The sequence below is a fragment of the Coregonus lavaretus genome (assembly GCF_964263955.1).
Source record: "Coregonus lavaretus genome assembly, contig: HAP1_SCAFFOLD_629, whole genome shotgun sequence".
NCBI lineage: Eukaryota > Metazoa > Chordata > Actinopteri > Salmoniformes > Salmonidae > Coregonus > Coregonus lavaretus.
This window is the reverse complement of record NW_028167044.1, coordinates 42,970-65,000: the sequence shown is the minus strand read 5'-3', so window position 1 is coordinate 65,000 and position 22,031 is coordinate 42,970. Positions and strand designations below refer to the sequence as shown.

The following is a 22,031-nucleotide window of genomic DNA, read 5'->3' as shown; positions in this document are numbered from 1 at the left end:
AGACGCTTCTGATAGGCTAATTGACATTGTTTGAGTGAATTGGAGGTGTACCTGTGGATATATTTCCAGGCCTACCTTCAAACTCTGTGCCACTTTGCTTGACATCATGGGAAAATCAAAAGAAATCAGCCAAGACCTCAAAAAAAAAATGTGTAGACGTACACAAGTATGGTTCATCCTTGGGAGCAATTTCCAAACATCTGAAGGTACCACGTTCATCTGTACAAACAATAGTACGTAAGTATAAACACCATGGGACCACGCAGCCGTCATACCGCTCAGGAAGGAGACGCGTTCTGTCTCCTAGAGATGAACGTACTTTGGTGCGAAAAATGCAAATAAATCCCAGAACAACAGTAAAGGACCTTGTGAAGATGCTGGAGGAAACAGGTACAAAAGGTACTGAAAGGTCAATCAGCAAGGAAGAAGCCACTGCTCCAAAACCGCCATAGAAAAGCCAGACTACGGTTTGCAACTGCATATGGGGACAAAGATCGTACTTTTTGGAGAAATGTCCTCTGGTCTGATGAAACAAAAATAGAACTGTTTGGCCATAATGACCATTGTTATGTTTGGAGGAAAAAGGGGGTTGCTTGCAAGTCGAAGATCACCCTCCCAACCGTGAAGCACGGGGGTGGCAGCATCATGCTGTGGGGGTGATTTTCCAAGCTGTTTAAAGGCATCTGGGGAGATGGCGCCGGAGAAGATGGCTGCCGTTTTACAGCCCTCTAACCAATTGTACTATAATGTGTGTTTTTTCGCGTTATTTGTAATTTATTCTGTACATAATGTTTCTGTCATCGTCTCTTATAACCAGAAAGAGCTTCTGGATATCAGGATAGCGATTACTCACCTCATATTGGACGAAGATTTTTTCTTCAACGAGTCGGACGCAAAGGATATCCTACAGACACCCGACAAGGACCAAATCCCCGTCATTCGCAGGAGAAAGAGACGGAGATATCGTGGACGTAGGTCAGGGTGCCTTGTAAGAATCCGACGGCGAGCAAGTAAACTGCCTCTTCAATCAATCCTATTAGCCAATGTTCAATCATTTGAAAATAAATTAGAAGACCTACGATTACGGTTATCCTACCAACGGGACATTAAAAACTGTAATATCTTATGTTTCACCAAGTCGTGGCTGAACGACGACATGGACAACATACAGCTGACGGGATATACGCTACATCGGCAGGAAAGAGCGGCTGACTCCGGTAAGACAAGGGGTGGCGGTCTGTGTATATTTGTAAACAACAGCTGGTGCACAAAATCAAATACTAAGGAAGTCTTGAGGTTTTGCTTGCAAACGCCATGCTCTATCAACTGAGCTACATCCCTGCCGGCCATTCCCTCCCCTACCCTGGACGACGCTGGGCCAATTGTGCGTCGCCCATGAGTCTCCCGGTCGCGGCCGGCTGCGACAGAGCCTGGATTCATAGAAAGTGTTACAAATGTTCTCCTGTCATCTTATAGGAGATCCATTCATGGATTTAGTTATGGCTTGAGAATGTGACTGGTCTACGGAGTTCTCCTTTATGTCTGTCTTTGTATGTGACAACAACTTTTCTGTATTATGTGTATTTCCACAATCAATAATCATAAACGGTACTTCACTATGAATACTTTTGACTATGTGGTTTGAAGTACTTTACCGTTATCTTGCACATACATGAAGACTACTATAGACAGAAATCAATGCAGTAATGTTTTATTAAATAAAGGCTCTGATTAAAATATAATATTAATAAAATCAGGCATTTGGCTAATTCTTCTTCCCAGAAGCTCCTCTGAATGGTTTGGAGATGGCTCTGGAGAGAGCGTGTAACACCCTGACTATGAGTGGGCGTTTACGGGACTGGGACTCCTGGGGAGCAGGGGCCGGTGTGGTTGTCAGGTCCTCCTTGGGAGGGGAAGTGGATGGAACCTCTGGAACCTCACACTCAGCATCTGTCATAAGAACATTTCATAATCAGAAAATGAATGTGTGTGTTTGTGTCTGTCCGTCTGCCTGCCTGTCCGTCTGCCTGCCTGCCTGCCTGCCTGCCTGCCTGCCTGTCTGTCTGTCTGTCTGCCTGCCCGTCCGTCTGCCTGTATCTGTTGTCACTGTTTTAACAAGCTTGTCATAGGGTGATACATCAATATGACATTATCGATGCTTATCACTTACCCTGAGAAATATGAGTCTCTCTGAGACGTTTGGTAGGCAGTGCATCCTGTTTAGGGTGGCTCTTCGGTTCCCCTTTTGTCTTGAACAGCTGTTGACAAAACACATCAGGACAACTGAGCCTGTGTAAAATACAGAGTGTGCATCCCAAAAGGCACCCTATTCGCTACATAAGGCACTACTTTTGAAAAGGGCCCATAGAGCGCTGGTAAAAAGTAGTGCACTATATAGGGAATAGGGTGCCATTTGGGACATAGCCATTGACTCTCTCCCATGTGTATTAGGATTGAATTACAGCGTCCTCACTCAACCTCCTAAAGACAATGACAACAGTATTGTTCTAATGCTGAGAGACAATAGGGGTGTAGTGAATCTGTAGGGTAAATTTCAGCCCTGCCTTACAGAGGTAATCTCAAAACACAGAGCACCCTACCTTAATCATGATCTTTGGAAACTTATGCATTTTCGGTAGGAAACGCCACTTCCTGTTACGCAGACGCGTAATGGACTGCGTTGTAGCCCTGATTGTCCCTGATCCCTGGGTTAGCGTCGTTTCGCAGCAAATATTCCAGACACCTAGAGGTCAGAGGTCAAGAGTTCACTAATCATTATACCAACATCAAGACAGACAGATAAGCAAGCAGAGACACTTTCCCAAAGGAGACGTGGCCAAGCTTTCACACTGCAGATTTTAACACTAGTATGCATTCAAACACGGCCAACAACATACTCTAGACTACAATGAAATGTGAAAGGTCATGGCACCACAACATACTCTCCAGACTACAGTGAAATGTGAAAGGTCATGGCACCACAACACACACAACAGTAAGAGAGGTGTGAGACGTACTTTCCGTCTGTGTCGGAGGCAGCAGCGTAGTGGAGCGGGGTGCAACCCCTTTTATCCAGATCGTTCACACTGGCCCCAGACCCCACCAAGGCAAACAGACACTGGTAGTTACAATTGGCTGCCGCATAATGCAGAGGACTCCTAGAAGAACGCACAGAAACCATTCAACATCAACAACAGAAACAGCTTATTGGAGCTGTAAAACATTTACATTTACGTCATTTAGCAGACACTCTTATCCAGTGCGACTTACAGGAGCAATTAGGGTTAAGTGCCTTTCTGCAGGGCACATAGATTTTTCACCTAGTCGGCTAGGGGATTCGAACCAGCAACCTTTCAGTTACTGACCCAACGCTCTTAACCGCTAGGCTACCTGCCGCCCAATCTTTCCCATAATAATTCCTATATGCCCCTATACTATATTCCCCATTATCATAAAGATCACATATGAAAGTTATTTGATGCCACAGACAGACCTTCCGAAGCTGTCCTTTCTGTTGAAGTCTGCCCCTGTGTTGAGCAGCAGATTCAGACAGTCCAGGTTCCTGGTAACAAGATATCAAGTTCAGAAAGGCTCTCGTACATCTGAGCTATCAGGTGGATGGTAACAAGATATCAAGTTCAGAAAGGCTCTCGTACATCTGAGCTATCAGGTGGATGGTAACAAGATATCAAGTTCAGAAAGGCTCTCGTACATCTGAGCTATCAGGTGGATGGTAACAAGATATCAAGTTCAGAAAGGCTCTCGTACATCTGAGCTATCAGGTGGATGGTAACAAGATATCTAGTTCAGAAAGGCTCTCGTACATCTGAGCTATCAGGTGGATGGTAACAAGATATCAAGTTCAGAAAGGCTCTCGTTCATCTGAGCTATCAGGTGGACGGTAACAAGATATCAAGTTCAGAAAGGCTCTCGTTCATCTGAGCTATCAGGTGGATGGTAAAAAGATATCAAGTTCAGAAAGGCTCTCGTACATCTGAGCTATCAGGTGGATGGTAACAAGATATCAAGCTCAGAAAGGCTCTCGTACATCTGAGCTATCAGGTGGATGGTAACAAGATATCAAGTCTAGAAAGGCTCTCGTACATCTGAGCTATCAGGTGGATGGTAACAAGATATCAAGTTCAGAAAGGCTATCGTACATCTGAGCTATCAGGTGGATGGTAACAAGATATCAAGTTCAGAAAGGCTCTCGTACATCTGAGCTATCAGGTGGATGGTAACAAGATATCAAGTTCAGAAAGGCTCTCGTACATCTGAGCTATCAGGTGGATGGTAACAAGATATCAAGTTCAGAAAGGCTCTCGTTCATCTGAGCTATCAGGTGGACGGTAACAAGATATCAAGTTCAGAAAGGCTCTCGTTCATCTGAGCTATCAGGTGGATGGTAAAAAGATATCAAGTTCAGAAAGGCTCTCGTACATCTGAGCTATCAGGTGGATGGTAACAAGATATCAAGTTCAGAAAGGCTCTCGTTCATCTGAGCTATCAGGTGGATGGTAACAATGAGAACCTGAAAGAAAAGAGAAACCCGTACACTGCTCTTGCTAGTATCACTGTTTTTATAATGCTACTAAAAGCAATAATAAAAAGTGATACTAGCAAGAGCAGTTTGCAGGCTTCTCTTTCAAGAAGATATAAAGACAATTTAGACCAGAGCTCAAGTCAATACCACCATGGCATGGAACCACATTATACAGAAATTATACCGCACTAATGATCTATACGATTTTTTAAATAACTCTAAACAATACTGCTAAACCATGTGAAATGTAAGAGTGTGAATATGTGTTTGTTCTTTCTGGTGGCTTTCCAGTTCATGAACTAAATATTCCTTGGTGTAAAGCCTGGACCAGTCCACTCACCCTCCAGCTGCTGCAGCATGTAAACAGGTCCTTCCAAAGTCGTCAGGGGTGTCTATATCAAAGCCTGATGAGAGGAGCTTCCGACAGCAGTCAGAGAACCCACTGAGAGCAGCCAGGTGGAGGGGGAACATCCCATGGACGCCTCGCCTGCAACACATTTTTACATTTTAGACTTTAAGCAGACACTCTTATCCAGAGCGACTTACAGTTCATTCAGCTAAGATTGGAAACAGCACCACATCACAGTCCTCATTAAACCCCACAGCAGATCAACACATCAGCATGCTGCAATGCCCTGTCTATCAACCCCCCACACACCACAATGTGTTGAGCATAGTCTCCAAGCGGCTATTCGGTCAATGACAGAATTGCAGATGCATGTTGCATTATTGCTGGAAACTGTGTGTGTTCTCACTTGGCTGTGTCAGCTCCGTTCGTGATGAGTGTATTGATGAGTAACTCGTGGCCGTAGCGAGCAGAGATGTGCAGGGGTGTGTTTCCATTCTTATCTTCACAGTCGATCTCAGCACCTACAGAACACACACACACACACACACACGTCAACCACTTGACCCAAGAGGCATCATGAAGCATTATGTTCAACCACATTGCAAGTAACATTGCTCTGTGCCAGTGAATCATGGTTTGAAGACTAAAGACAATGCTGAAGAGCCTACTGGTTCATATATATTCAGTTGAGAGCATTCACAGCGACTCACCATTCTGGATGATGGCTTGAGATCTGGAGAAGCGTCCGTGGATGGCCGTCATGTGGAGGGGGGTCTTTCCATCTTTACTCTGCAGATAGAAAGACAAAGATGGTTCACACGGCAGTCTGTGCTGCTGACCACAGGCAAAATCAAACACGTATTGGAGGAGCGCTTGATTGCATTTAGTTTGCATTGTTAGGCCTATTCCATTGGTATTTGAATGTAGACCAGGGCCAAATACTAAGCCATGTGCTGCGTCAGTGTGTGCGTCCCAAATGGCACCCTATTCTCTTCATAGTGAACTACTTTTTGAACCAAAGTAGTGTACTTATAAAGGGAACAGGGTGCCATTTGGGACACAGGCAGTGCCACCACGGCTCCTTGCTCTATGGGCCCCTGGTCAAAAGTAGTGCACTACATAGGGAATAGGGTGTTATTTAGTTCAGACACAGTGTTGGTCATCCGGTCTCCTCACCTTGATGTTGACGAGGGCCCCGTTGCCCACCAGCAGCTCCAAGCAGAGCGCCCCATGGCGCAAGGCGGCCGTGAAGTGGAGTGGGGCGAAACCCTTCTCGTTCACCTGGTTCACGTTGGCGCCGCACTCGATCAGCTCATTCACCACCACGTCCTGCCCGTTGTAGCATGCCACGTGGAGGGGGGTGTTACCGTAACCATTGGGCTCATTTATCTGGAGGGAGCAAGGGAGGGAAAAGAGTGGAGAGAGAGAGGGGGGGGGGGGGAACAAAACAATACATTCCTGATCAGGTCACTTGGTTCTGAAAACCCCCTGGCCCAAAACACTGGCTCCAACCTCCATCTCTTCATTACTTGAAAGGAAATCATTCGCCAACCCACTAGAGCTCTGTATTTTCATTGAGTTGTAATTGAACAGTGACTACACATTTGAATGCGTGTTGACTCACATCCACTCCAAGGTCCAGGAGGTACTTGACCACACTGATCATTCCACTGGAGGCTGCAGAGTGGAGAGGGGTGTAGGCCTTCTTGTCTTTACAGGACACCTCTGATCCATGAGAGGCCAGAAGTTTCACCACCTCAATGTGCCCTATGGTAGAGAGAGAGGGGGAGGGATAAATAGAGAGAGAGAGAGAGAGAGAGAGAGAGAGAGAGAGAGAGAGAGAGAGAGAGAGAGAGAGAGAGAGAGAGAGAGAGAGAGAGAGAGAGAGAGAGAGAGAGAGAGAAGGGGAGGGAGATAGTAAGGGGGTTAAGAGAGAAACAGAGATACAAACACAGAGAGATAGGCAGAGAGAGGGAGAGATAGATTAGTTTACAGTGGTACACAGCACCATAAGCAACACCTACATCATGTTAGTACAACTGAAAACATCTAATCAACCTACTAAGTACATGATTCTGACATAATAACACACTAGACGTGGCTCATACAGCTGAGCTGTGAGACTAACACACAGTCCATTCATTCATTCATTCATTGGTATAAAGGACATTAGTCAGAATGTAAATGATGTGGTAAACTCATCACCCATGTAAGCAGCCCAGTGGATTGCTCGGCGATCCTTCTTGTCAAAGGCATTCATGTTGGCTCCTCTGGAGAGAAGCAGCCTCACCATCTAACAGGGAGAGGAGAGCGAAACAAAACACAGGTTGAGGAAAACTAAACAGCAAAATCCGCTAAATCTGGCTTCAAAGCCTCCCCTTTAAAAAATATATTTTGTATTCACAATGAATGAAAGATAACATGTAAAGACATGGTACATTTCTCCCCTTTTAGTCCCCCTTTGACCTCCCCCTCTCCCCAGAATGCCTCCAAACACATTTAAAAAGAAAGGGAAAGTAATTGACTTACATGTCAGAAAACAAAACAAAAGTATACAACAACGTTACTTCAAGCAAAAATGTAATAGCCTAACAATTTCAGGTGATTAAGTGATTTTATAGGCCTATATAGCAGTAATCTCAAGGTGGGGCCAAGAGTACAAATTTGGAGGAAGTGTTTGGAGCTGTTCAAAATAGGATATCATCGGGTCCCAGGAGGAATAAAATGAGTTGGTTGACCCTCGAATGGTAACTTCATTTTTTCTCATTTTAGGAACAGCTTCAGATCTTCGAGCCAAAGAGAGGCTAAGGGAGGATTGATAGATTTCCAATCCAATAAAATCCTTCTGCGGGCTAACAGGGAGGCAAAGGCAATGGCATCTAGCTGTCTATTGGTCAGAGAAGGATTGTTGTTTGGTACTCCAAAAATAGCAATTTCTGCACTAGGCTGCAACTTTATATCAAATGCTTCAGAAAGGGTTTTAAATAGTGGACAAATAATCTGCCAGACGGGGACAGGACCAGAACATGTGGGTCAAGTCCACCAAGGAGCTTTTACACCTGTCACATGTACCATCAATATTTGGGTAGAATTTGGACAATCTGGCCTTACTGAAATGGATACGGTAAAGTACCTTAAACCGTATAAGGCTGAGCCGGGCACAAGAGGAGCTTCCATTTACCCTCAGTAAGGCATTTCACACTCAGATCGGATTTTATTCAAAGCCTCCTCTGAACAAACTCAAGCATACAACTAGGGCTGTGATGGTCATGGAACTTCAGGTGTCGGTGATTGGCGTGTCTTATGTACGTGGTCATCGACAAAACTGACAGCTGACAGGGGGGCGGGACGGACATTAGCAAAGGAAAACATTAGCGCGTTTAGGCCAGTCTTGCTCTCAATTTTGGGGAAGCTAATTTTCTCCATGAAAAATATCAAGCATTCCATGCATCATCACATTTGCAAACATATTTTTGTTTTGTTTTTTGTTTTCACCTTTATTTAACCAGGTAAGCCAGTTGAGAACAAGTTCTCATTTACAACTGCGACCTGGCCAAGATAAAGCAAAGCAGTGCGATAAAAACAACACAGAGTTACATATGGGGTAAAAAAACATAAAGTCAAAAATACAACAGAAAATATATATACAGTGTGTGCAAATGTAGCAAGTTATGGAGGTAAGGCAATAAATAGGCTATAGTGCAAAATAATTACAATAGTATTAACACTGGAATGCTAGATGTGCAAGAGATTATGTGCAAATAGAGATACCGGGGTGCAAAAGAGCAAAATAAATAACAATATAGGGATGAGGTAGTTGGGTGGCCTAATTTCAGATGGGCTGTGTACAGGTGCAGTGATCGGTAAGGTGCTCTGACAACTGATGCTTAAAGTTAGTGAGGGAGATAAGAGTCTCCAGCTTCAGAGATTTTTGCAATTCGTTCCAGTCATTGGCAGCAGAGAACTGGAAGGAATGGCGGCCAAAGGAGGTGTTGGCTTTGGGAATGACCAGTGAGATATACCTGCTGGAGCGCAGACTACGGGTGGGTGCTGCTATGGTGACCAATGAGCTAAGATAAGGCAGGGATTTGCCTAGCAGTGATTTATAGATGGCCTGGAGCCAGTGGGTTTGACGACAAACATGTAGTGAGGACCAGCCAACAAGAGCGTACAGGTCACAGTGGTGGGTAGTGTATGGGGCTTTGGAGACAAAACGGATGGCACTGTGATAGACTACATCCAGTTTGCTGAGTAGAGTGTTGGAGGCTATTTTGTAAATGACATCGCCGAAGTCAAGGATCGGTAGGATAGTCCGTTTTACGAGGGCATGTTTGGCAGCATGAGTGAAGGAGGCTTTGTTGCGAAATAGGAAGCCGATTCTAGATTTAACTTTGGATTGGAGATTCTTTATGTGAGTCTGGAAGGAGAGTTTACAGTCTAACCAGACACCTAGGTATTTGTAGTTGTCCACATACTCTAGGTCAGACCCGTCGAGAGTGGTGATTCTAGTCGGGTGGGCGGCTGCCAGCAGCGTTCGATTGAAAAGCATACATTTAGTTTTACTAGTGTTTAAGAGCAGTTGGAGGCTACTGAAGGAGTGTTGTATGGCATTGAAGCTCGTTTGGAGGTTTGTTAACACAGTGTCCAATGAAGGGCCAGATGTATACAAAATGGTGTCGTCTGCGTAGAGGTGGATCTGAGAGTCACCAGCAGCAAGAGCGACATCATTGATATACAAGGAGAAAAGTGTCGGCCCAAGAATTGAACCCTGTGGCACCCCCATAGAGACTGCCATAGGTCCAGACAACAGGCCCTCCGATTTGACACACTGAACTCTATCTGAGAAGTAGTTGGTGAACCAGGCGAGGCAGTCATTTGAGAAACCAAGGCTATTTAGTCTGCCAATAAGAATGCGGTGGTTGACAGAGTCGAAAGCCTTGGCCAGGTCGATGAAGACGGCTGCACAGTACTGTCTATTATCAATCGCGGTTATAATATCGTTTAGGACCTTGAGCGTGGCTGAAGTGCACCCATGACCAGCTCGGAACTTATGTAAAATAGCTGACTATTCCTAATGTGATTAGTAAATTGGATAGTCATAATTTAGGCTAATAATATAACTCAATCACAGGCTGTTCAATGCAGCGGGTGGTGGAGTAGGTTTCTTTTCACTGGAAAAATGTGGCCTTTTATTATTTTAAAATCACGCAATTCTACTACACTTTATATGACTAGAGAGATTAGCAGAATATTTTTCAACACGACTTTCAAGTGGCACTGACCCAGTGATAAAGACAGTGAATATGCACACTCACCAGGGATATAGCCGATGCCAATGATACTGTTCCCTCAATTAAGTTGAGGATTTTGATCATTAAAAAGACATTAGTATTTTCATCTTCTTCTCTTTGAAGCAATAAGCCAATTGCTTTCCAAACTGTTTTCCCTCCATTGTATTTTGAAAAATTGCGATATGCCTGGTTGAGCCTCTCTTTCACTGACATTCACAACTCAACAGTCATCTATTTGGAAGCCTATTCGCCGCACCCGCTGCCTTCCGACAGGCTACGCGATTTAAAACAATCCAGAAGAAGCTAATGATCATGCTTTCTGGTATAGTATACACACGTAACATGTAGGATTCCCAGAATATGTTCTATATTCTCATTATTAACTCATTATAATCAGTGGTTTAATTAGAGTATGATTGGCTAAATAAAACAATGGGCCTATGGTAATGCAACATTAAGTGATTCAAGGAAACTAGCCTATTTTGTTTGTTTATTTGCTCGGGCATCTGAATTACAATTATTCATGAACAATCATTTTGCATAGCTTATTCTTTTAATATTGAATAGCCTATAAATGGTTATTACAGCTTAGTTATTAAAACTTAATTTCTCACAAGAATGAGGTTGTGAATTGGGAGGTTCAGCTCGGTCTGGGCCTTACTAGGTCCCCCTGTTAAATCGCCAGCTCTGCTAAAAAGTGCCCACCAGAGTTCTACATAGGCCTAGAACACGGCCTGTGCTCTAGCTTCACATTGATGGTGACAGCGAGATGGAGATTGTGGCCAAAGCAATTTAGCCAAGGCCAGTTCAGTTGCCTCACTTCAGCCACAATGTTGGCCCTGTTGTCTGTGGCGATACAGGACATTAGATTTTCATCAAGGGCCCAGTCAAGGAATTCCGAACGCAGGGCTTCGGAGAGTTTGTCGGCTGTGTGGTATTCCGGAATGTAGGTTGTTTCCAAACAGTTGGATTTCAGTGTCCAGTCTTTCGTCAGATAGTGCACTGTTAGGTTCATGTAAGGAGTCATATTTACACTTGACCACATGTCCGTATTCAGTGCAAAAATAAACAAATCTACGTCCTTTAGCTCTGTCTGAACCTCCCCCTTCACCTTGTTGAACAAGGTAGGGACCGCTGTTTGAGACAAATACTTTCTCCCCGGTAACTCGTATAGTCTGTCAAATTTCCAGAGCATTTATTTGAAGGCGGGTTTCTCCACCGTTCGTAAAGGCACCATTCCTATGACTAAATAACGAGTTCCAGTGTCTGGCAGTGCTCGCCACTTATCGGTGTCCCGTTTGTGGTGCTGGAATTCTTAGTAGGTAGCCTATGGGTTTGGCGCATATTCTGCAAACAGGCTGGCCAAGTCATCTGGTTCTCCATCGTCGTTAGGTGTGAAACTGAAATGTGCCCAAACAGGTTGTTATGGGTTTTTTTTTGCAATGAGAGCCATCTTTTTCACCTCACTCCTCTGATCTACTGTAACAATGAAAAAGGTCAGAGGTGAAGGTCAGAGGTCAGAGGCTACCCACCCACCCCCAGCCTGTAGGCTATAGATCTAGAGGTACTATAGTTACCCCCGGTCCCCACTTTTCACCTTACCCCCCCTCTTCAATTAACCTGAATTGACCTTCAAAGATTCTCTCCTATTCGCACATAGAGCAGATTTGGTGATTGCGGTGCATCAAAAGATAGTCCATCTATTAAACTGTCTATATCTCCTCCAACTAAGTCAGCAAAACAATACCATATAATCAAGAGTTAACACTCCCGCTATGGATAAAGTATATCTACATTAAAATAAAAGGTGATAAAACATTTTATGGAGAGAAAATCATACTTGGTTTTGACGGTTATTTTATTTTCATGGCGTTCTTCATCCAAAACCGTCAATGTCACGGTTATCCAATTACCGTCACAGCCCTACATTCAACCAATATAAGTAATCGGATGCACAGTAAGCTCAACGTGGGGATAGGACAGGTATAAAGTGTAGACTACAGTGTGTAATCATGTCCATGCTAATTGCTAACCTCCTGGTGTCCACTGAAGGCTGCATGGTGCAGCGCCGTGCGCCCGGCCCGGTCTGACACGTTCACGTTGCTGAGGAGAGGGACCAGGGCCTCGGCACAGCGGACTGCCTTATTGGCCGCAGCGATGTTGAGCGGCGTTTGCCAGTTCTTGTCCCTGGCGTTCACGTCAGTAGAGTGTTTCAATAACACCTGGACAGCCTCCTACAGGAACACAGTTCAAATCATGTTCAACTTTGTTTAAAGTGCATTTAAAAATCACAACACACTTAACAGTCAAACACATATGCACAGGAGTGTGTGTGAGGGCTGACAGTATCAGTACACGTACCTCACTGCAGGAAGCCACGGCCCGGTGCAGAGGAGTGAGCCACTTGTTGTCTTTGGCATTTACTCTGGCTCCTGGGACACAGACAGAAAAACAGGTGACAGACCGACAGGGGGACAGACCGACAGGGGACACATTCAGTGCCTAACAACACACTATACAATACAAGTAAAATGATATACAACATAATTCTGACAAAATAAATGACATACCTGTACACGAAGAGACAACACACAATAGCTTAGCCCTTGGTGCAGCCACAGCTCTCGGGCACCTGCGTGAGCACATAGAAAATCACTGTCTAATCAGAGACTTCAACACATTAGTTCCCACAATGAGTTAATCAACCTGCCCATCAACAATAAGCACTGGGACTACATAACAGAAGCCATAAAGTTGAATTTTTAAGTCACATGCCCACTGGGCTAGTTTGTTCCCACCACAACCCACCAGGATGATGTCTGAAGGAGCTAGAAAGTTCCCCTCTACCACTCCTGCCTCCCTCAACCGAGGTACAATATCTGCGCGCAGAGTAGTAGCCATGGACCCACTATCTAACATCCCCTTCAGCTCAACTTTATCCTGTACTAGCACAGTGGTGTAAAACAAACTGTCATTCTGAGTAATTCTCATTGTGTTCTGAAAAATGACTGTGTTGTTCTTGGGTACTGACTCACAAAAGTAAGAATAAACAGATTGGATATCATCATCAGTGGAGGAAAAATAAGAATGCCCCACATTGCCCTCCTCAGAACGGAGGCTTTCTAGTTTTCCTGAGACCTGCCAGTCTGTCCACATCCAGGGTTCTGTCGCTGCCCAGCCTCACTACAGTCAAAGCTCATGTGGCCCGGAGAAAAGCACTTGACGCACAGCTGGTGCATCTGACAGTGAGCTTTGGTCCAGTGATTAGTGCTTCCACAGTCAGAGCACTCATGCTGACGTTTGTGGAACTGTTTACGGGGCCCTCTACATTTAACATGTTTAAGTCATTTAGCAGACGCTCTTATCCAGAGCGACTTACAGTTAGTGCATACGTTACTTTTTTTTTTTTCATACCCCCCGTGGGAATCGAACCTACAACCCTGGCGTTTATTGGGGATTTATTATTCTCCTAAATTGATGGGATGACTAACTTAGAAAGAATGCATTCTTGACTGGGCTAATGTAGGTTGTGACACCTGGCAGGCTGTGATTGATGTGAAGAGCTGTTTTAGGGGGTAAAATGAGATAAGGATTGTTTCTCCAAATGCTAGACTATGCTGGTTCTTTGTGATCTGTGAACCTTCCTTGGACGTAGGAATGAGGTCTAAGGGAGCTGGCTCTTCTCACTATGACAGGTTGTTATGATAAACTTGTGCCTGGCTGAAGTGTGCAACAAATGGCGCCGAGGAGATGGGACCAACACCTGAACCAACGGATTGGCTGAGTAAAGTTAAAACCACACTCATTCCTTTACTCTAATTGGCCAGCAGAGAAGTGGGAAACTTTCTCTGTCAGAGTATTTGAGTATTGGATCTGAAACAATGTTTTAGTTCTCTGAAGTGCCCTGCGAGGTATTTCAAAGAGTCCGTATATACGAAACATCATATTTACCATTGAAGTTTTTTGCATTAATTAAAATAACTAGTATATCTTAGAAGTCGTGTTGACCTCTTTTGTTCCTAATACCAGATTTGAATTGACGCAACTTTGACAATTGGTGACCCCGACGTGATCTGGTAGAAGGGACTTCGCTGGATACTGTCCGGCCCATTTGGTCACCTCTTTCATCGAACCGTGTGTTTCACAAACTGCCCGGGCTTCTAAAAAGGTAAGCAGATACCTATTGTTAAATAACTAAAGATCTGCACATTGGCTTTATCCAAATTAATTTTGTGAAACACCTGTCTGATGTAAGTGAACTCAATTATGAAACTATTATGAGTAGATAAGCACAATATTGTGACATGCAAGCCTTTAGTAAATGTGATGTTTAAACCATGGTACCAGAGAGTATTGGTTCTACCGGCAAGGTCCGTGAGATACGGCTAGGTTCAGGAGACAATACTGACATCTACCGGCAAGGTCCGTAATTGCGACAATACGGCTAAGGTTCGGAAGATATAGGGAATAATTGGTTTAAATAATTGCTATCGGCAAGGTTCGTAACTACGACAGTACAACTAAGGTTCGAAGAATTATACCGGCAAGGTCCGTAACTGAGATACGGCTAGGTTCGGGAAATTTTTGATAATACTGGTGACTGGCAAGGTCCGTAACTAAGGGTTGCGGCTAGGTTCAGCACAGTGTTTTGAATAAAATAGACGCGGCTGTGTGCCCAAATAGATTGTGTGTGGAATATAAGTGTGTCATTTATGACTGTGTGACATATTTGACTGTATGATAGGATTATGACTGTGTATTGTGAGTGAGTGCGATAACTGTGTACTATTTTTGCTGTGTGATAACTGTATACTACGTTTAACTGTGTACCATTTTTGACTGTGAATACAAAGAATATTTTAAAACAGTAAATGATGAGAATTACAATTAGGAAATAAAGTTTAAAGTGTGCAAACGTTAACAAAAGACACCCATAGGAGGTACTATAAAAGTTAGACAGTGCGAGTGTTGTCGTATGCATGAAAGTGTGAATGATAAACCTGTATACCTTGATAGAAAACAAATTGGGAATCAAAAGACGTTTGTGGCTGTCCAAACGGTATAATTTGGGAATAAATGTTGGATTTGTGTTTACTCAAACCATATAACCCGTCAGTAACAATCGAAAACATGAAATGAAAAGTGATGAATGAGTGTGACTGAACTAAAACGTTTGAACTGATATATTTGAAATATAACATTTGATGTTTGACATAGCGTAATACTGCTTTTAAATAAGTAAATTGAAGTGATTTGGTGTGGCGTTTAATTTGATGTATCAACCATTGGTTAAATAATTGAAAAACTTGGGTTTATTCGTTCAATTTACCAATTGATGTGTGGCGTTTAATTTGATGTATCACCACATTGGTTAAATTATTGAAAAACTTGGGTTTATTCGTTCAATTTACCAATTGATGTGTGGCGTTTAATTTGATGTATCGCCACATTGGTTAAATAATTGAAACAATTGGGTTTATTCCTTCAATTTACCATTTGATGTGTGGCACTGTAAGAATACTGCTTTCAAACAATTAAGGTTGAAATAACCTGGCGCCGAGTTTAACTAATTAGGTGGGAATAATAGATAGATGTACTTTAAATAACTAAATAGCGGACGAATATTACAAATTAAAACGAAAAAAACATGACTACCAGCGGAGAAGCGGAAAGAATATTGAAGGCTCTAAAATCCACACTTGAAACAAACGGAGGAAAAGATGGAAAAGAATGGAGCAGGCGAGGAGAAAAACTTTATAGAGAATGGATAGACGATGGTTGTATACTGTCCCCCGATGGAGTGCCTGTAGAAGGCGAACCAGGGAGAATACTGGAGACGTTGAAACGGAAAACCCAGAAAGCAGAAGGCGAATGGAAAAGTGAAGGAGAGCCCCGCAGTGGCAAAATTAAAGACGCAATGGAGAAAGCAAAGCTAAAGGAGAGGATTGGCCTAGCAATGCTTGGAAAATTGAAGAAACTGTGTGCGGAGAAAACAGGACAAAAGGAAAGGACCCGTTTATACCCACCCTTACCAACAGCGCCACCACCATATGAAGACCACCCAAAAACAATGGCTCCGGTTCTGGATATAGCGGGAAAAGTCCACTATCAACAAAGGACAGATGAGGGGGAAGAAGGAGTGTGGGTCAGAAAGAGCGATATGACTGACAGAAGGGGAGAAGTGGATGTACTTCTAAAAGCTGCAAGAGCGCTAGAAAAAGGAGTGTTTGAACTGAGTAGAATTGAGGGAGAGACGGGGAACAGATGCGGAACAGAAGGAGGAGGGAGTATTTACGGTGACGGTGAGAGTGAGAAGGAAGAGAGAATGAGCCTAACTGGAGGAAACGTAAGAGGTGGTCTAGCCCAGGGGGAGTGGCAACGAAACAAGGATGCTGAAGAAGGGGAAAGGAGGGAGAGACTTGAGAGACAGAGAGATGAAGAACGACTGGAAGAGTTGAAGATGATAAAAGAGGAAGTACGACACCAGGAAGCACAATTGCAAAAGTAAAAAATGGAGCTCAAAGCGAACAAGAACGGAAGTGAAAGTGAACGCTCACCAGTAAGGGGACACTGTATTGACCTCAGAGATGGGGAAGAGAGTGAGGAGGAAAGAGGGAAACAACAAAAACTAATATGTGGAGCTTTTGATGGAGACATATGGGACAACAATGATGGACCTGCATACCATACCCGAGCCAGGGCCCAGTCCAGAGAAGGACACAAAGGGGGGCAGTACCCGTTGAGGGAGACCCCAGGGGGGGTCTCAGTTTACAAGCCATGGTCTCACAGAGACATACAGACACTGGTGGACAGTCTCCCCCAACCTGATGAATCTGGACACAGATGGGTGAAGTCTTTTGAGAGTCTCACAGCAGCGGATGAACTCACCATAGGTGATATGGTTACTGTAATGAACAGGTGTATGGGAGACCAGGAATGCAGAGAGATAATGACCTCTGGGGGACTGAGAGGGCAAGTGTGGTCGGCTACAAGATTTGACCCCCACCGCAGTGACGTATGGAATGTCATAAGGAGGAAGTATCCTACCCAGGCCAGACCCGAACTGATGAGAACTCTGATATTGAATGACGATGAAACCATACCAGCATACATGAAGAGGGCTAAGTGCCTCTGGAGGCAAGCATGGAATGAAGAACCAGGAAAAGACACCATGAAGCACCTCTTCCTGACAAACTGCTTGGGGGGACTCCCGGATCAGGCTCGAGCTGAATGTGAAAAAGTTGTGGCAATCACCGCAAAATCAATTCCGGAATTTACCGAGATAGCACAACACCATGTGGAACGATGGAGAGAGGGTAAGCGAAAGGAAGAGGATGAACTCAAACAACTTCAGAAAAAGGTTCTGAAGAAGCAACTGACAGAGGACAAGCCGGGAAAACAAATGGTGGTAACCAGTACCCCAACATCTAATCCTACCACTCCTGCACCCGGAAATGATACTACTGCTGCAGTTACTGCTGTAATACAGGCAATGACGGAAATGATGGCACCTTCTGGTCCTCCTGGATATGGTGCACCCGCATACCAGCAATCCTATATACCACCACGACAACAGGGATACACCCCTAGATACGCTGACCAAGGGTGTTTTAACTGTGGGATGCATGGCCACCTGGCAAGACACTGTTATCTCCCAAGACAGGGACAACAAAGAGGGAGGGGTTACATGGGACAGTCCAGAAGACAAGCACCGAGATACCAACAAGGATGGGGAAACTGGCAAGGAGGAGGAATGCCAGTCCAGCAGCACCAACCACCACAACAGCAGAACCGAAAACAAGACCCAGCAGTGCCTAACGCTGCCTTCCTGCCCAGCATGTCATGGCTGGGTGATGAACACAATTACCAATGAAGCTGCCCAGAAACCCATAAGGATCCCACCACCAACATTTACACTTTCCCACCAGGTTCAGAGCCGATAGTGACATGTTCGATTGGAGGAAGACAACATAATATGCTGATTGATACAGGATGTACATGGTCTTCTGTACAAGCAACATATCAACTCACTACCAAAACACAAGCTTTCTCTGGGGTTTCTGGGGCTATAATGAGAAAGCCATACACAGTTCCATTGGAGGTTGTATGGGATGACCAACAGGTTACCCATCAGTTTCTATACAACCCGGAATGCTCAATGGGGCTCATGGGGAGGGACCAGCTTTCCAAACTGGGATGTAGTATCTATTGTAACCAGGAGGGTTTACATGCATCCATCACGCCCATAGATGATCTCATGCCAGTAATCATGAAAAAACTCTCCGACCCCCCTCACATGCTATATGTGGGAACACACCTAAACGAGGAAGATGAGGAGGAAGCATATGTTTACTGGCTGAAGCTCATGGATACTGACCCTGATGCTCCCCGAGTATGCAGAGAGTTCCAACTATGGAAGGCCTGGATACAGACCTTAAATGCATACTATCCACCTGAGGACCCTCCGCACATGACAATGAACTATACCAGGGACTTGGATGAAGCCTGGGAGGAGGAAATGGACGATAGGCGCCCGATTGTGACCAGCAATTATATGTACATACTCAAAGAAGGAGTGGCTACCAGCTGCATGGTCATGGATGGAGACGTGGTACTCACAGACAAATGGTTTGCTCTTCCTAATGATTCTATGCCGCATGTTACCCTTCTCGTGGGATTTGGATATGAGGCAAGATCTCTGGGACCAGCGGTAAAGGCAGCAAGTTGCCTACGGTGGAACAAAACCTCTTGTTACAAAGTGGAAAGCGCATTCCTTGAGGGAAATCAAGTATGGAGAATTAAACTCAATGTGGATGATGTGTCAAAACCAGAGGTTGTGAGGAGATCACGTTACCATGGCAGGGAGATGACTGATCATCCGGATACTCCTAACATTTTCAATCAACTACCAGAGGAACTGTGGACAACAAGTGCTGAAGATGTGGGGCTGGTTGATGTAGAACCAGTGGTTGTCTCCATTCGAGAAGGAAGTGAACTCACTATCCCAGTTCACAAATCTCAATACCCTCTCAGTGAAGAGAAGACGAGGGGTATTGAGCCTACGATATCAGGACTCCAAAAAGGACAGGTTATATATCCAACCTGTTCTGTGTGGAATACACCCATCCTTCCAGTAAAGAAAGGTGACACTGGGAAATGGAGGATGGTGCAGGACTTCAGACCAATCAACGAAGTAACTGTACCAGATGTTCGACCTGTACCAGACCCATATCTGGCCTTACAGAACATTTCACCCACCCAAGATTGGTTTACAGTAGTGGATCTCGCCAATGCATTTTTCTGCATCCCATTACATCCAGAGTCCCAACCACTTTTTGCATTTACCTATAGAGGGCAGCAATTTACGTATTCCCGACTTCCACAAGGCTACCGTGATTCCCCGGGAATCTTCAACGCTATCCTGAAGAGCCACTTGGAAGAACTAACATTACCTGAGGGGGTGACACTACTCCAATACGTTGATGATCTTCTGTTGGCAGCACCCACTGCTGAGTCTTGTTTGCAGGCCACCAAGTCCCTTCTCCTGTTGGTGGCCAAAAAGGGATACAAGGTAAAGAAAGAGAAAGTGCAGTGCTGTCGGAGAAGTGTCCAGTTCCTGGGAAGAGTGCTGTCAGGGAAGGGACAAGCTGTGTCTGTGGCTCAGAGGACCTCCATCTTGGAACATCCCAAACCTACTACTGTACAACACCTTTTGTCATTTCTTGGCCTTACTGGATATAGCAGAACGCATGTGCCAGAATACTGTCTTAAAGTGGAACCACTGCGGGCAATCTTGAGAGAAGCAGGAAACAGAAACCTCACAGCAGTCCTTAAGTGGACTCCGGAAGCAGAGGCAGCTTTAATCCAACTCAAACAGATGCTGGCACAGGCTGAAGCACTGTCCTTACCCGATTACACCACGCCATTCTGTTTGGATGTTTCGGAGCAGGATGGTTATGTACATTCCATCCTGTATCAGAAACAAAAGGGGGAAAGAAGAGTGTTACACTACTATAGCGCGAAACTGGACAACATTGAAACAGGACAGACTGACTGTGCCAGACACATGGCTGCCATTGCAAAAGCTATAGGTAAAACAGCCCACATTGTGATGAGACATCCACTTGAAATCAATACAGATCATGGGGTGACCGCTTTTATAGGCTCCAAACTTTTCACAATGTCCAGTAAAAGAAAATCCAGCATAACAAAGGCCATCACTGCAAAGCACATTACATATGTGACAACAGCAACCAATATGACCGATGGTATGGGTTTTGGAGAACCACATGTCTGTGAGGATAGAGCAGCCAAACAGATTAAAGTCCGAATGGACCTGCAAAACTCACCCTTGGAGGGGAACAAAATCACCCTGTTCACTGATGGATGCTGCTACAGGTCAAAGGACCCAAAGGAAGGAAACACTGCTGCCTATGCAGTGGTGAAACAAGACACAGAAGGAGGACATTAAGTAATGGAAGCAGAGAAACTTGGTCCCAATGAAGCTTCAGCACAGTTAGCTGAACTTAGGCCGTTGAGGAGAGCTCTACAACTAAGTGAAGGAAAGAATGTGGACATCTACACAGACTCTGCCCATGCACATGGGATTGCACACATTGATGGACCACAATGGATGAGAAGAGGCTAGGCTAGATATTGCAAAAATCAGATATACAGACTACATGCAGGCACTAATTTCTCTTGTTGAAAGATTGTCTAAACAGGTGGTGGAAGTGCGCACTCCTGCTGTTGAAACCACGGACGAGAACAGAGACATCCTGGTGGGAGATTGGGTGAGAGTGAAGGTGCATTCCAGGAAGTGGACGGAGCCAAGGTGGGAAGGGCCTTTTCAGGTGAAAGAGGTATCAAGTCACTCGCTGAGGGTAAACACGAGTAAGAAGGACGTGTGGTACCACAGACCACATTGTGCCAAAGATATAGTTCCAGGAAGAACTCTAGATCAAGTACAACAGGACTTGGCTGCAGACGGGGAGGATGGTATGGTTACTAGCAGGGCTGGCCCTATGGGGAACAGTGACATCCAGTCAGTATCATAATATAGTCATTACCTTACAGGAAGGGGAATCTCAAGTGATGTCCCTAGAACCATGTAAGATCTGGTCATGGAGGAATAGGGCTAGTGGAATTGGGGACACTGGTTGCAATTGGAACCAGAAGGAAAACTGTAACAAAATGTATCCCCATGTGTTAAAGAGAAGTACTTATCTGTGTGGGGGAAAGTGGTGTCCATATTGGGATTTTATGATTACAAATGTTGGCACCTTCTGGGAATGGCGTAGAGGCTATCCATATGTAATAGGAGATGCTTCTAAAGCAGCTAGGTTTTCAATGATAAGGGGTGTGCAGGGGTCAAAAGGGGGTGCATGTAAAGGTGATGAAATCCTACTAACCATCCAAGACATTAAACTTACAGACGCAGGTGTGTACACCTTAGCAGCAGTACGATCCGGACCAGACACCATGGGTGTGTTCACCATCGTGGTCACACCCAAACCTGCAGCTGGGGAGAGACAGACCCAGTTGAACCACATCACCACTCCAGGACCAGCTCAGCTTCAATCCACTAAGGTCCACTGGAGAGTTCATCAATGAGCTTGACGCCTTGATAAGTTCCTTTCCTGAGGATGGCTCACCCCTCACAGTTTTGGGGGATTTCAACCTCCCTATGTCCACATTTGACTCATTTCTCTCTGCCTCCTTCTTTCCACTTCTCTCCTCTTTTGACCTCACCCTCTCACCGTCCCCCCCTACTCACAAGGCAGGCAATACGCTTGACCTCATCTTTACTAGATGCTGCTCTTCTACTAATCTCACTGCAACTCCCCTC

General features: G+C 44.7%; 1 protein-coding gene across 1 annotated transcript; it reads right to left on the bottom strand.

Annotated features, from left to right (window-relative positions):
• Positions 1-2,606: 2,606 nt before the first annotated feature.
• On the bottom strand, positions 2,607-12,815 carry LOC311113949 (uncharacterized protein; the record flags this gene model as incomplete). Its single annotated transcript, XM_084189222.1, has 12 exons — positions 2,607-2,743; positions 3,018-3,158; positions 3,494-3,562; positions 4,884-5,030; positions 5,299-5,413; positions 5,603-5,681; positions 6,069-6,281; positions 6,517-6,659; positions 7,098-7,185; positions 12,217-12,417; positions 12,545-12,615; positions 12,754-12,815. Coding segments are annotated over 12 exons (1,417 nt in total), but the record flags the coding sequence as incomplete, so codon positions are not given.
• Between the last annotated feature and the right edge of the window lie 9,216 nt (positions 12,816-22,031).